Source organism: Pipistrellus kuhlii, unplaced genomic scaffold (assembly GCF_014108245.1).
Source record: "Pipistrellus kuhlii isolate mPipKuh1 unplaced genomic scaffold, mPipKuh1.p scaffold_m20_p_71, whole genome shotgun sequence".
Taxonomy (NCBI): domain Eukaryota; kingdom Metazoa; phylum Chordata; class Mammalia; order Chiroptera; family Vespertilionidae; genus Pipistrellus; species Pipistrellus kuhlii.
In genome coordinates this window covers 944,776-960,394 of record NW_023425575.1, presented here as the reverse complement: position 1 = coordinate 960,394, position 15,619 = coordinate 944,776, and the positions used below count along the sequence as shown (strand labels likewise).

The 15,619-nt window shown below is 41.8% G+C and overlaps 1 protein-coding gene and 1 long non-coding RNA gene across 3 annotated transcripts in view; one reads left to right on the top strand and one right to left on the bottom strand.

Moving 5' to 3' along the window:
- The window catches only part of LOC118710218 (zinc finger protein 883-like), an 86,854-nt gene that overhangs the window by 1,333 nt on the left and 69,902 nt on the right, over window positions 1–15,619 (top strand). Inside the window, exons 2-4 of one of the 2 annotated variants that reach the window (XM_045575967.1) lie at window positions 448–574; window positions 5,379–6,638; window positions 6,771–6,774. In XM_045575967.1, coding sequence (XP_045431923.1) covers window positions 448–574; window positions 5,379–6,638; window positions 6,771–6,774 — 1,391 coding nt within the window. Of the gene's footprint in view, window positions 1–447; window positions 575–5,378; window positions 6,639–6,770; window positions 6,775–9,253; window positions 9,707–15,619 lie in introns of those variants that run through there. The other variant, XM_045575968.1, reaches the window with a different exon arrangement.
- Window positions 6,294–6,690, bottom strand: LOC118710254. The gene is made up of 2 exons (XR_004985352.2): window positions 6,560–6,690; window positions 6,294–6,391 (listed from the first exon to the last, which is right to left on the bottom strand). It is a non-coding gene; the product is annotated as an uncharacterized LOC118710254 (long non-coding RNA).

The following is a 15,619-nucleotide window of genomic DNA, read 5'->3' as shown; positions in this document are numbered from 1 at the left end:
AGTGAACCCGGGACTGAAGATGGGAAGGGGATAAAGATTATCCAGTGTGTGCACATCTGGAGGAAGTGTGAGCTGATGGTCCCCGTGGACTTAAATGTGAAACATAAACCCACGCTTGGCTTTGTCTGGGAGGCATGATCAAGGAGGCTGCAGTGGAATTGCGTGGCAGGAAGGCTGGGGCCCTGCAGGCATCGCCCAGACCTTAAATGGCATTGCTTTCTACCCTCTCCTTCCCCAATATTTCCCACCCAGCCCAGCTGCTCTGCGGAGGGCAATCCCAGTGAGTAATGGGACTGTGATGAGACAGCAGCCTGCACTGGCATTAGGGCCTGCTGTCCACACTAACCGGGTGCCCTGGAGGAGGTTGAGGGGGAAAAGGTGTGTAAGGAGAAGGAGTGGAAGTTCTCAAAAAGGCAGCTCTGGTGTCAATTGTCTCCATTCTGACAGGTTGGTGTGACCTTTGAGGACATTGCCCTGTACTTCTCCAGGGAGGAATGGAGCCTCCTGAATGAGGGTCAGAGACAGCTGTACCTGAATGTGATGCTGGAGAACTTTGAACTTGTATCCTCGCTGGGTAAGACCCTCACTGTCACCAGAGACTGGTCTTGGCTTTGCAATTTTTCAGGCCTCATCTCCCAGGGTGTGCTGTGTCCTCCCATGTAGACTGTGGTTCTGCTTGATTTTTTCAGTTTCCTGAGTATTTGCTGTTTTGAAGGGGTTTGGTCTGTTTCCACTGCTCCCTTCTATTCCTGAAGTCCCGATTCTCCCCGCTGGACTACATTCACAGGGAAGGACTTGTGGTTGGTAGTGTTGCAGGAAGCCTGAGGGATTTCATCTTGTTTAGTGAGGAAAGCATTTTTATGTATATTTATATTTTGCTTTTGTACATATTTTTGTAACTATTATGTCTATATCTTTATCCTGTTTGTTAACTATGTATTTTGTTTGAAGACTCTTTGGAATAACTTGCATATTATATCAATAATATATATATTATATCAATATGTATATATTTATATATATATTATTTATTTCCTACAGAGAGAAAGGGAGAGAGACAGAGAATTAGAAACATAGATGAGAGAAAAATATTGATCAGCTGCCTTCTGCATACGCCTTACTGGGTATGTGCCCACAACCAAGGTACATGCCTTGACTAGAATCAAACCTGGGACCCTTGAATCCACGGATACAGCTGTCTCTGACCCTCTATCCACTGAGTCAAACTGGTCAGGGCTATATTTAATAAATTAATTGCTTATGACACACAAGAACACATATTGTTGCATGTGCTTAATTGCATTTTGCAGATATCACTCCCTCACACTCACTTTTCTACAAAGTTCATGTTTTTGTGAACCCTGCGTTCAGCAGGTCTAGTGCCACCATTTTTCTAGGAAGCTGTGATCTTTGTTACAAGTGCTTAGCAATTAAATAGTGTTAATGAAGTTATATCGAGTTTGCTTTTGAGGCAGGGTCATTGCATTGTTATTATCTGCAGTAGAGTATGAACATACCTCTATTATTCCCTGGGAACTCCCAACTATTTGTGTGAATTCCTGTCTATATCACAATATTCTATTTATTGTGTTGATCAGAACCTAATCCATAGTATCTCCAAGCAATTCCTTCATAGGATTTTGGAATGTTTTCTACAATCCTTTAGATTGCCTTTCATTTCGTTTTGTTTATTGCTGTGTTCTGTGAAGAAGCTTTTTATTTGTTTCAATCTGGACTGTTGGGTTTTTCTATTTTTTAAAAATATATTTTACTGGTTTTTTACAGAGAGGAAGAGAGAGGGATAGAGTTAGAAACATCCCATGAGAGAGAAACATTGATTAGCTGCACATCCCTTACTGGGGATATGTCTGCAATCTAGGTACATGCCTTTGACTGGAATTGAACCTGGGACCCTTCAGTCCACAGGCTGATGCCTGTCCGCTGAGCCAACCCGGTTAGGGATGTTTTTTTTCTATTTTGTCTGGTAGTTGGTGTCACACCCAAAAACTCCTGGCCAAAACAAATCTTCAAAACTTTTTCTCTCGTTTGTCCTGAGGAGGATTAAGTTCTAGAGCTAATATTTAATTGTGTCATGCAGGTTGAGTTACATTTTATCATCCGAATCCAGGATTATTGTGTTTAAATGTGAGTATTGATTTTCAGCAACAGCATTCATTGAAGAAACTATTTTTTCTAACTTCTGTGTCTAGTAGCTTTGTCAGAGATTACTTGAAAGTATGTGCCTGGGTTTATTTCTGTGTTTTTGGTTCTTTTCTGTTGATGGATGTGTTTGTGTTTACCCAGCAACACACTGTTTCTTGCTTTCTCTCTGTAATAAATAGAAGTCAGGAAGTTTATGCCACCAGCTTTGTTTTCATTCAAGATTGCTTTTGCTGTTCGAGTTTTTTAAATATATTTTATTTATTGATTTTTTTTTACAGAGAGGAAGGGAGAGAGAAAGAGAGTTAGAAACATCGATGAGAGAGAGTCATCGATCAGCTGCCTCTTGCACACCCCCTACTGGGGATATGCCCGCAACCAAGGTACATGCCCTTGACCGGAATCGAACCTGAGACCCTTCAGTCCCCAAGCCGGAGGAGGAGGAGGAGGAGGAGGAGGAGGAGGAGGAGGAGGAGGAGGAAGAAGAAGAAGAAGAAGAAGAAGAAGAAGAAGAAGAAGAAGAAGAAGAAGAAGAAGAAGAAGAAGAAGAAAAAACATCAATTGGTTGCCTCCCACAAGAAGAAGAAGAAGAAGAAGAAGAAGAAGAAGAAGAAGAAGAAGAAGAAAAAACATCAATTGGTTGCCTCCCACAAGAAGAAGAAGAAGAAGAAGAAGAAGAAGAAGAAAAAACATCAATTGGTTGCCTCCCACATGTGCCCCTCCACTAAGAGGGGGTATTTCTTTGTTGATTTTGTAAATATATTTTATTGATTTTAGAGAGCAAGAGGAGAATCCACGGATACAGCTGTCTCTGACCCTCTATGGGGTCAGAAACATGAATAATGAGAGTCACCCCCCACTGGATTTTGGGCCAGAAACCTGTGCATGCCCTCTGACCAGGAATGGAATTGGATCATGGATCGATACTCAATCACTGAACCATACTGGGAAGCCTATATTTATTGATTTTAGAGATAGGAAAGGAGACAGAGAAAGAGGGAAACATTGATCTGCTATTCTCCCCATCTAAGCATTTATTGGCTGTCCCCTACATGTGCCTTGTTGGGGGATCAAACCCACAACTGTGGTGCATCAGGACAACACGCTCAACAAGTGAGCTACCTGGGCAGGGCTCTGAAATTTTTTATTTCAGAAGCTCATATGGGATCTTGACAAATTTCTCTATGGAAGGTCATGTGGCCTCCTAACTTCAACATCTCTTCTGATGCTTTGTGGTTCATAGTGTCAGGTGTAATGTCTTAGCTTTCATTTTTTTTTCCATTTCTTTGAGGCTTGTTTTTGTTTATTTATTTGTTCTTGTTTTTTGATTTAGTCTAGTTCAAGATTTGCCCATTTTTGTATTTCTTAGCAAAGTACCTGGTAGTATCTTTTATGTTGTCTTGTTTCCTGTTTATTGATGCTTTTCCAAATATTTCTTTCTTTCTTTTTTTTGCAATCTTCGGAGTTATTTTCTTGTTTTGTTTCTAGATTCCTGATATGGCAGGTTAGGTTTTGTGAGATTATTTTTCATAATATAGGCTTTTATCCCTATAAAATTTTCTGTTAAAATTACATTCTCTTGCCCTAACAGGTTGGGCTCAGTGGATAGAGCGTCGGTCTGTGAACTCAAGGGTCCTAGGTTCGATTCCGGTCAAGGGCATTTACCTTGGTTGTGGGCACATACCTAGCGGGGAGTGTGCAGGAGGCAGCTGATGGATGTTTCTCTCTCATCGATGTTTCTCACTTTCTACCTCTCTCCCTTCCTCTGTGTAAAAAATCAATAAAATATATTTTTTTTAAATTACATTTTCTGAATTTTGTTCATGATTTTTGGTAGGTTGTCTTTTTATTTATTTTGTCTCTAGACTTTTTTCAGTTCTGTTTTGTTTGGCTACCTTGAAATTTTTATTTATTCATTTATTATTGGTTTCTCATAGAGAAATATCACTTGAGGGAGAAACATCAATCGTCTGCCTTCTACACACAAATTAACTGGAAATGGAACCTACTGATATGTGCCTTGAGTGGAAATTGAATCCTCGACCCTTTGGTACACAGGATGATGCTCAAATCAACTGAGCCATACTGGCCAAGGCATGTCTAAAAGACAAAAATTTCCATTATTTTTTAAAGAACAAGCCACTAGGGTCAATGATAGCAGAAGCACAATGGCTGCTGGAGGTAACTCTGACCTTGTTTTTGCAGTAACTCAAATGGGATTTAAGGGGAAGAATCATTTGTGCATCACAGAAGAAAAACGCTTTATGATTGACACAGTGGACCCATAGACGGTCTTGCCTTGGTGAAAGGTTATTAGGGAGAGGAATTCATGGCTGGCTTTTTTTGCATTCATAGCTAGAAACCCAGTGTTTTCTTACAGTGGCCCAGTCCTCACCCAGTTATGCCTGGTTGTGCTTATTGTTTTTACTTTGGCAACTACACAGGTTGAATAGTGATAATTTCTACTTGGAACCCCAGTCCACTGATAACCTTAACCTCTCTGGAGTTTGCACCTCTGCCTCTTTCACAGGTCTCTCTTTACTGCACTCCAACATTGGTCGATGCCTGCAGCGTCTTGCAGTGCACACATGTTATTATATTATATTGACGTTGAACATCATATTCTCTAATACAATTAATTTTTTTGGCTTTGAACAGCTTAATTTGTTTTGTTTTTGTTTTTTAATATATTTTATTGATTTTTTTTACAGAGAGGAAGGGAAAGTGTTATAAACACCAATGAGAGAGAAACATCCACCAGCTGCCTCCTGCACACCTCCTATTGAGAATGTGCCCACAACCAAGGTACATGCCTTGACTGGAATCGAACTTTGGATCTTTTAATATGCAGGCCAACGCTCTATCCATTGAGCCAAACCGATTAGGGCTTGAACAGCTTTAAATTACTCTACACAGACTCACATAGTCAGCATATAAGATCCTCAAGGAAGTCGTTTGAGCCGAAACAATGGGTAGAGCCTTTCTCTCTTCTCTGTATTCTATCCTGGGCTTCTGTCCCTCCATTGGTGAGAATTTCCTCATCTACTGACTTTTGGGGCCATGTTATGTATAACAGCAATTTCCTCAGAGTCTAACTCACTCATCTTGAAAATCTTTGCATGGAATCATGTTTAGTCAAGACAGATAAACATTTGTGATAAAGATACTCTGTTTTCATGTGGTCAACATGTACGTCACCAGCATTTCCTTTTGTTCAGGTTGCTGCTGTGGAGCAAAGAATGTGGAGGAAGCAACAGAACAGAAGGTTTCTGTAAGAGTGTCACAGGCCAGGAATCCCACAGTAGCCTTGTCTTCCCAGAAGAGCCACCCCTGTGGGAGATGTGGAATCGTCTTGGGAAACATTTTTCATATGATAGAGCTGCAGGGAGCACAACACGGACAGATACTGTTGAGATGCGGGTCATGTGCAAAACGGTTTTACTTCTGTGTAAAATTTCACCAGCAGCCCGTGAGAGAGAACACTTCCATTAGAGGTGTAGACAGGATCTCACTTGCAAACAGCTGCAATTTCAATGTGCCCCCAAATAATTTCTCCTACAGGGAGGTTCAGCAGGGTGTTCTTACTGGGTCAGGTCATCTCTACCTAAAGGCTACTCAGACCAGGGACAGTCCAAATGCTATTCCAGTGTGTGTGATGACGTTTCAAAGGGGAAAAAATGATTTCACCATGAAAGAATGTAAGAAAGACATTAGTTACACCCACACATTTATTCAGGAAACGGGTGTCCATGCAGGAAGTTGGTGTTTTGCGTCCTCTGAATGTGGAAAATATTTTACCAAATTTTCTTGCTTTCATGATCAACAGCGAAGCCACACTGGAGAAAGGCCTGATCAGTGCAATGAATATGAGAAAGCTTTTAGCAGTAGTAATAGCCAAGGTGATCATGAATCTTTGCCCACTGGAGAAAGGCCTTATGAATGCAGTGAATGTGGGAAATCTTTTAAAACTATCTCTCACCTTCATAAACATCAGAGAGTTCATACAGGAGAAAAGCCTTATCAATGCAGTGAATGTGGGAAATTTTTTACCACTAACAACCATCTTCGTATTCATGAGAGAGTTCACACTGGAGAAAAGCCTTACAAATGCAGTGAATGTGGGAAATCTTTTACCACTAACACCAACCTTCGTATTCATCAGAGAGTTCACTCTGGAGAAAAGCCTTACAAATGCAGCGAATGTGTGAAATCTTTTACCTGGAGCACTGCCCTTCGTCGTCATCAAAGAATTCACACTGGAGAAAAGCCTTATGAATGCAGTGTATGCGGGAAAACTTTTACACAATCCAGTGGTCTTCAATATCATCGGGGAGTTCACACTGGGGAAAAGCCTTATATATGCAGTGAATGTGGTAAATCTTTTCGCACTACGATGCACCTTCGTACTCATCAGATAGTTCATACAGGAGAAAAGGCTTATAAATGTAGTGATTGTGGAAAATCTTTTACAAGGAGCAGTAGTCTTCAATGTCATCAGAGAGCTCACACTAGAAAAAGCCAGTATGACTGTAATCAGTGTGAGGTTTCTCTCAGCCAAATTTGTAAATTTGCTCTGCACAAAAGAGTCCAAAATGTGAAAAATTTCTTAGATGTGTAGGAAATGTATTTTCTTAGTTAGTACTTAACTATAGTATAAGAAAATATGTGAAGTCTCGGTCTGACTTATTTCTGATACATTTAATTACCTACATGTTATAACATCTCCTCAACTGTTTTTGTTGTTGTGTTTGTTAGTATTTATGTTGGAATCATATGTATCTATATTGCACTTTCTAACATAGAGAGATGTCTTCCCAGGTGTATATCACTGTATATTTCTGTTAATGAAGGCTTTCACGGGAACCATCTATAATGTCTCTGCCGATGGCATCAATCCCCATCCTCATGTGCCCAGGGAAGCTAACTCTGTTGTCTAATTTGTTGAAGAAAATTGGGAATACCTCAGTCCTTAGTTCTTCCTTGTTTCCCTGTCATGAGTTGTCACATAGGACTGATGACTGTTGACCCCAGTAAACATAATGTTGCACAGGGACTGCCATTGTCAGGGACATGCTTTCCCTAGATGCCTGTGATGAGTCTACTTTGTACCTCAGTCACCAATGGGAGAATTGCCAGTCTCGGGTCTCTTTCTTTGCAAAATAATGAAAGTTTTTTCCTATGACTTCTTTAATGTTGGGTGTTCTATTGAGTCTATGGCTTAGTTTATAAGGAAATCCAGGCTCTCCAAGCATGATCTGGTGAAAAACTTATGGGCTCTCCAAAATTTTTGTCGTTTGGGACAGATTATGGTGTAGAAATTAGCAAAGAAGTTTTTGCCAAATTTACATTGTTTTCCATAATTTCCCAGGAAACACTGTGGACTCTAGTCCTTATGTGAAGATGGATGCTTTGAGACACAGAGATCACTCCAAAGAGAGGGCGGAGGGTCGCTGTGACAACCTCAAGTATATCTGAGAGCAGCGTGAATTTTTTTTCTTCTTTTCAGGGGATGCTAAGACATTTGAAGGGAACCTCCTACCCAGGTGTTGCAGAGGGCCGTGTGCCCTAATGCCTTCAATTCTATGGGTGATGGTCACTGGTTGGAAGACCATTACAGTGAGGAGAATCCCTTTCACTACAGAAACACTGATCTAATCGTTGTTGGACCAGACTGCAGCTCATTAGATGGAATGGTCTTCATCTAAACCTGCATGCAGAAATTTTTTTTATGTAAAAACTACAGGAACGGTATTACCCAGATCTGAGGGACTCCAGGCATGTTTATCTTCTGTGGAGAGGTCGTTGTCATTGATTGTAATCAAGAGGTTTTGTGGGTTCCTGTAGCTTCTCAGATGTTCTCACCTGAGCCATTGTTGTTCTGGCAGCAAAACAAAGATGAAGACAAGGGCTGAAACCGGTTTGGCTCAGTGGATAGAGTGTCGGTCTGTGGACTGAAAGGTCCCAGGTTCGATTCCAGTCAAGGGCATGCACATTGGTTGTGGGCACATCCCCAGTAGGGGGGTGTGCAAGAGGCAGCTGGTTGATGTTTCTCTCTCATCGATGTTTCTAGCTCTCTATCCCTCTCCCTTCCTCTCTGTAAAAAAACAATAAAATATATTAAAAAACAAAAAATTCAGTTTCAGAGAAATGAAGTCAGCTCCCCACATTTACACCACAGACAAGTGTCAGCTTCAAGGAGCTGGATTTTAACTATTGTTTTCTCCAGCGTCAGACACAGTCTCTACAGCTGATGAGCAGCCCTCCCTGGAGCAGGTACAGGATGAGGACCAGGGTGGCTCAGCTGCAGCTCCTGTTTCCATGGTTACACTCCCATTCCCTTTACATCTCAGAGCTCTGACCCTTGGCCTCCCCGTGTTCATTTCTCAGCTGCAGTGGTTTCTCCAGGGGAACCTTCTTTCAGAGTGAGCTGCTATTTGTCTGCCTCCCCTTTGATCCCAGCACAGTTTGACCCACCGGAGAACTCAGTAATTAGGGTTTTGTCTCTGTAGAGCTGACACTTTGGATGGCATCAGAAGCAGATGATCTTAAGTATGAATGTCTGTTTTGTGACATAAACTGTATAATGGATTCAGTGGAGGTAGGTTAGAGTCTTGAGCAATCTCCCCCAGCTACAAATAGCCTGAAGGAGAAACATGCTTTTTTTTTTTTTGAGAAACATGCTTTTTAAGAACATATATATATATATATATATATATATATATATATATATATATATATATTATTATATATTATTTTACAGAGAAGGGAAAGGGATAGAGAGAAAGAAACATTTATGAGAGAGAAAGTTCAATCAGCTGCCTCCTGCGCATCCCTTACTGCAGATGTGCCTCCACCTTGACTGGAATCATACCTGGGACCCTTCAGTCCCCAGGTCTACGCTCTATCCACTGAGCCAAACCAGTCAGGGCAAGAGACATACTTAATGTCCTGAGTGAAGAAACAATGCCTTTCATTCAGGAAGAGCGGGTGCTGAAGGAAGATACGCAAAACCTGCCAGGCAAGTGCCTTAGAAACAAACTTAACCCAGACATCACCTCCCATGAGGGCGCTGAAGGCCCTGAGTATTCTTGGTGTGTTCTTGGGCTATTTGCCCTCAAAAATAATCCTGGAGTCAGCTCTGAGGAAACAAAGAATTCCAGACTTGGAGCCTAAAAACTACATTACCCAGAAAGCCACGCATGGACTGCCACCAGACTGAGCCAATGGAAGCTCAGGAAAGGCCTTTCCTTTGTCCACTTCAGGGGGCGGAACTAGTCCTCCTGGCGGGTTCTGTCTGCTCTCAGGTCTGTCTCTGGCGGTCAGCAGCTCCCTTAGAGGAGGCAGGAGAGTGGTGTCTCGCCTCACAGCCCATGTGGGGCGCCTGCGGGGCGCTCACGGCTCACACTTGGGCTTGAAGCTCCCAGTCGCTCTGTGGACCGCGCCAGGCCTCGGCCCCGCCATTCCCTGGGCGCCGCTGCCCCTCCGCTCCCGCCCACTCGGCCTACAGAGCGCGATGGCGGCGCCCGCGCTGAGGAGCTTCGCTGAGGTGAGTTCCTGTCCCCCAGACCCCCCACCTCCTCACCCCGCACCCCACAGCACGGTGCGGGCCTGTCCCTCCCTCAGCTCCGTCCGCGGGGAAGACCGTGAGGAAGGCGGAGGGGAGGGAGGAGCGCGGTGGCTTCTGAGGACACAGCCAGTGCGGGGCGGAGAGGACATGGGAGACGGCCTCTGAGGTTCACCTGAGGGTGTGGCTGTGAGGATTGGCTGGCAGATCAGAGGCTGCAGGGAGGCCTTCACAGCCTCATGGGGGCTTTCCGGGCTGTGGGGTCCCTCAGGGGCCTGGGGTGGTCCTGGACCCGCTGGAAGACAGGCTTCTCCACATGCCATGTGCCAAGTTCATGGGGGGAGTCCAGCGAGACCCAGTGGCATTGGAGCAGGAAGGGGGCAGAGCTGAGGGAGTGAACCCGGGACTGAAGATGGGAAGGGAATAAGTATTACCCAGAGTGTGCACTGGTCCCAAGACTTGGTGTGGGGACTTAAAGGGGAAGCATAAACCCAGGCTTGGATTTTTCTTGGAAACATGGTCTAGGAGACTGCAGTGGAATTGCTTGGCTGGAAGTCTAGGGCCCTGCAGGCATTGCTCAGACCTTAAATGGCATTGCTCTCTCCCCTTTCCCCAATCTTTGCCACCCAACCCAGCTGCACTGCTGAGGGCAATCCCAGTGAGTAATGGGACTGTGATGAGAGAGCAGCCCGCACTGGCATTAGGGTCTGGTGTCCACACATACAGGGTGCCCTGGAGGAGGTTTGGAGGGGGTGAGGGGTGGTGGTAAGATGTGTTAGGAGTAGAATTACTGGTTCCCAGAGAGAAACTCTGGTTTGAATTGTCTCCATTCTGACAGGTTGGCGTGACCTTGGAGGACATTACCTTGTACTTCTCCAGGGAGGAATGGGGTCTCCTTGATGAGAGTCAGAGACAGCTGTACCTGAATGTGATGCTGGAGAACTTTGAACTTGTATCCTCGCTGGGTAAGACCCTCACTGTCACTAGTGACCTGGACTTGGCTTTGGGATTTCCCAGGTCCCATCCCCCAGGGTGTGCTGTGTCCTCTCATGTAGACTGTGGTTCTGCTTGATTTTCCTAGTTTCCTGAGTAATTGCTGCCTGGGAAGGGTTGGTCTGTTTCCACTGCTCCCTTCTATTCTTGAAGTTCCAATTCTCCTCGCTGTACTAAATTCACAGGGAAGGCCTTGTGGTTGGTAGTGGTGCAGGAAGCCTTAGGGATTCCATCTTGATTACTGAGGAAAGCAATTTATATATTCCTATTGGTCATGAGTATATATTTTTTGAAGAATTGTCTCTACATCCTTATCCTGTTTAGTACCTGTATTTTTTGGTTAATGATTTTTTTTAGAATAATTTGTATATTTTATATATTAACTAGAGGCCAGGTGCATGAAATTCATGCACTGCGAATGGGGGTGGGCTTGTTTCTCAGGTAAGCCTGCACCCTCTCCAATCTGGGAGCCTTCTGGGGATTACCCACTGCAGGTTTAGGCCTTATCCCTGTGAATATTCTAACAACCCTGGAAACTCCAACAATTTGTGTGCATTTCTGTTTATATTGCAATATTCTCTTTATTGTACTGATTAGAGTCAAATTCACAATCTCTCCAATTGATTCCCTCATACAATTTGAGAGTATTGCCTTCCATTCTATTTCATTTTATTTTGTTTATTGCTGTTGTGCTGTGAAGAATCTTTTATTATTATTATTATTATTTGTTCTAATAAGGACTGTTTGTGTTTTTTCTATTTTGTCTGGTGGTTGGTGAACATTCAGAAAATCCTGTCCAAAATAAATCTCCAAAAACTTTTTCTCTAGATTATTTTGAGGAGTTTTAAGTTTTAGCACTGACATTTAATTCTGTAATGCAGTTTGAGTTAAATTTTATTAGCAGAGTCCAGTATTATTGTGTTTACATGTGAGCATTGATTTTTAGCAGCACCAATCATTGAAGAAACTATCTTTCCTTTTTTCTGTGTCTTACCGCTTTGTCAAAGATTATTTTAAGTATGTGCTCTGTTTAGCTCTGTTCCGTTCTATAAATGTATGTGTCTATGTTTCTCTAGCCACACACTATTTGCTTGCTTTCTCTTGGTAATAAATTGAAATCAGAAAGTGTGATGCCACCAGTTTTGTTCTTGCTCAAGTTTGGTTTTGCTATTCAAGTTTTTTTAATTCCATACATTTCAGGATTCTCTTTTCATTTTTTGTAAAATGCCAGAAAGATTATCCTCAGGATTGCATTTAATCTGTAGATTGTATTGTGTGTTATGGCTATCTTCACTATATTTCCTTTTTAAAAATTCTTTATTGTTTAAAGTATTATATATATCTCCTCTTTCCCCCATTGACCACAAATGAGTGAGATCATGTGATATTTATCTTTATCCGATGGGCTTATTTTGCTTAGCATAATGCTGACAAGGTCCATCCATGCTATTGCAGATGCTAAACTTTCCTTCTTTTTTCATCAGCGTACTATTCCTTTGTGTAGGTGGACCACAGTTTTTTAATCCACTCATCTGCTCATGGACACTTGGGCTATTTCCAAATCTTAGCTATGGTAAATTGTGCTGCTCTGAATGTAGGGGTGCATATGTCCTTTCTGATTGGTGTTTCTGATTTCTTGAGATATATTCCTAGAAGTGGGATTACTAGGTTATATGGGAGTTCCATATGTAATTTTTTTTGGAAACTCTATACTATTTTCCACAGTGTCTGCACTGGTCTATATTGCACAAGGGGTCCTTTTTCTCCACATTCTCGATGACAGCACTTGTCGTTTAGTCGAATATTTGATGCTAGCCATCCTGACTGGTATGAGATGGCATCTCATTGTTTTGATTTGCACCTCTTAGATGATTAGTGACTTTGAGCATGTTTCATATGTCTCAGGGTCTTCTGTATGTCCCCTTTCAAAAAGTGTCTTTTGCCGGGACCGGTTTGGCTCAATGGATAGAGCGTCGGCTTGGGGACTGAGGGGCCCCGGGTTCGGTTCCGGTCAAGGGCATGTGCCTTGGTTGTGGGCATATCCCCAGTGGGGGATGTGCAGGAGGCAGCTGATCGATGACTCTCTCTCATTGAGGTTTCTAACTCTCTATCTCCCTTTCTCTCTGTACAAAAATCAATAAAATATATTTAAAAAAAAAAAAAAAAAAGTGTCTTTTTAGGTCCTTTGTCTATTTATTGATTGGATTGTTTATCTTCCTTTTGTTAAGATGTATGAGTTCCCTGTAAATTTTGGAGGGTAAACCGTTATTGGAGATAACATTGGCAAATATGTTTTCCCATTCAGTGGGCTTTCTTTTTGTGTTGTTAATTGTTTCATTTTCTGTGCAGAAGCTTTATATTTTGATATGGTATCATTTGTTTATTTTTTCCTTACTTTCCATTGTCTTCCAAGATATATTGGTAAAGATATTGCTAGGACATATGTCTGATATTTTGCTGCCTGGGGATTCTTCTAAAATTTTTATGTGTTCACCTCTTACGTTTAAGTTCTTTAAACATTTTAAGTTTATTTTTGTGTTTGTTGTAAGTTGGTGCTCTAGTTTCATTATATGCATATATCTGTCCAATTTTCCCAACACCATTTATTGAAGAGACTATCTTGACTCCATTGTATGCTGTTGCCTCCTTTGTCAAATATTGAGCATAATGGATTGGATCTATATCTGGGTTTTCTCTTCTGTTGCATTGTTCTATATGTCTGTTGTTTTGCCTGCACCAGACATTTCTTGTAATATATAGCTTGGTATCTTGTATTTTGATATCTCCAACTTTGTTCTTTTTATTTTATTTTTTTATATTTTATTGATTTCTTACAGAGAGGAAGGGAGAGGGACAGAGAGCCAGAAACGTCGATGAGAGAGAAACCTCGGTCAGCTGCCTCTTGCACAGCCCCTACTGGGGATGTGCCCGCAACCTTGACTGGAATCGAACCTGGGACCTTTCAATCCGCAGACTGAAGCTGTACTACTGAGCCAAACCGGTTTCGATTTTGTTCTTCTTTTTCAAGATTGCTGCAGTTATTAGTTTTTTTTGTTTTTATTCCACATGAATTTTTGGAGAATTTATAAGTTTGTGAAATATGCCATTGGTATCTTTCTTTTTATTTTTATATTTTTTTATAGAGAGGAAGGGAGAGAGATAGAGTTAGAAACATCGATGAGATAGAAACATCGACGAGCTGCCTCCTGCACACGTCCCATCAGGGATGTGCCCGCAACCAAGGTACATGCTGTTGACCAGAATCAAACCTGGGACCCTTCAGTCTACAGGCTGACACTCTATCCACTGAGTCAAACTGGTTTTGCGCCATTGGTATCTTAATAGGGATTGCATTGAATCTATAGCTTGCTTTAGGTACTATGGACATTTTCATGATGTTCATTCTACCAATTCTACCATGGAACATGGTATATTCCATGAACATGGTATATTCTTTGAGTTGTTCATAGCTTTTTCTAACTCTTTTTTCAACTTCCTGTAGTTTTCCAAGTCTTTGACCTCCTTAGTTAAGTTTATTCCTAGGTATCCTAATATTTTTGTTGCAATGGTATATAGGATTGTTTGTTTGTTTCTCTTTCTGTGAGTTCATTATTGGTGTATAAAAAAAAAGCCATAGAGCCCTAACCCATTTGGCTCAGTGGATAGAGCGTTGGCCTATGGACTGATGGGTCACAGGATCAGTTCTGGTCAAGGGCATGTACCTTGGTTGTGGGCACATCCCTAGTATGCGCAGGAGGCAGCTGATCGATGTTTCTCTCATGGATGTTTTTCAACTCTCTATCCCTTTCCCTTCCTCTCTGTAAAAAAATCAATAAAATATATATTTTTAAAAAGCCATAGATTACTTGGTGTTACTATTGCATCCTGCTACATTGCTGAATGCATTTAATATATTTATTACTTTTTCAGTGGAGTCTTTAAGATTTTCTAGTTACAATATCATGTCATCTGTGAATAATGACAGTTTTACTTCTTCTTTTCCAATTTGGATGCCTTTTATTTCTTCTTCTTATCTGATCACTATGGCTAGCACTTACAGTTTTATATCAAACAGGAGTGGTGAAAGTGGGCATACCTGTCTTGTTCCTGTTCTTAGGGAAAATGGTTGTAGTTTTTGCCCATTGAGTATGATGTTGGCTGTAGATTTGTCATATAGGACTTTTTTCTTTTCTTTTTTTTTTTTTTTTAACATATCTTTATTGATTTCAGAGAGGAAGGAAGAGGGAGAAATAGAAACATCAATGATCAGAGAGAATCATTGATTGGCTTCCTCCTGCATGTCCCCCAATGGGGATCAAGCCTACAACCCAGGCATGTGCCCTTGACTGGAATAAAACCTGGGACCCCTCAGTCCACAGGGCAGGCCAATGCTCTATCCACTGAGCCAAAGCAACTATGACAGGGCTTTTTTTATTTTGAGGGGAAGGATCATTTGTGCATCACAGAAGAAACATGACTTCATGAGTGACACAGGCAGTTTTGTCTTGTTGAAGGGTCAGTTAAAGCTAGAAACCCAGTGTTTTTTTAATTGCCCATTCCTCAACCAATTATGCTTGTTTGTGCTTACTGTTCATACTTTGCCAACTTCTCAGATCTCATAGTGATAATTTCTACTCGGATTCCCAGCCAATGGGATAAACTTAATAGCTCTGGACTTTGCACCTCTGCCTCTTTCATAGGTCTCTCTTTACTGCACCCCAATGTTGGTTCATGCCTGCAGCACCTTGGAATGCACTCATATTATTATATTGATGTTGAACATCATATGCTCTAATATAATTAATTTTTATGACTTTGAGCCACTTTAAATTATTCTACACAGACTCACATGGCCTGCATGTAAGTTCCTAAAGGAAGCCGTTTGAAGCAGGAATAATGAGT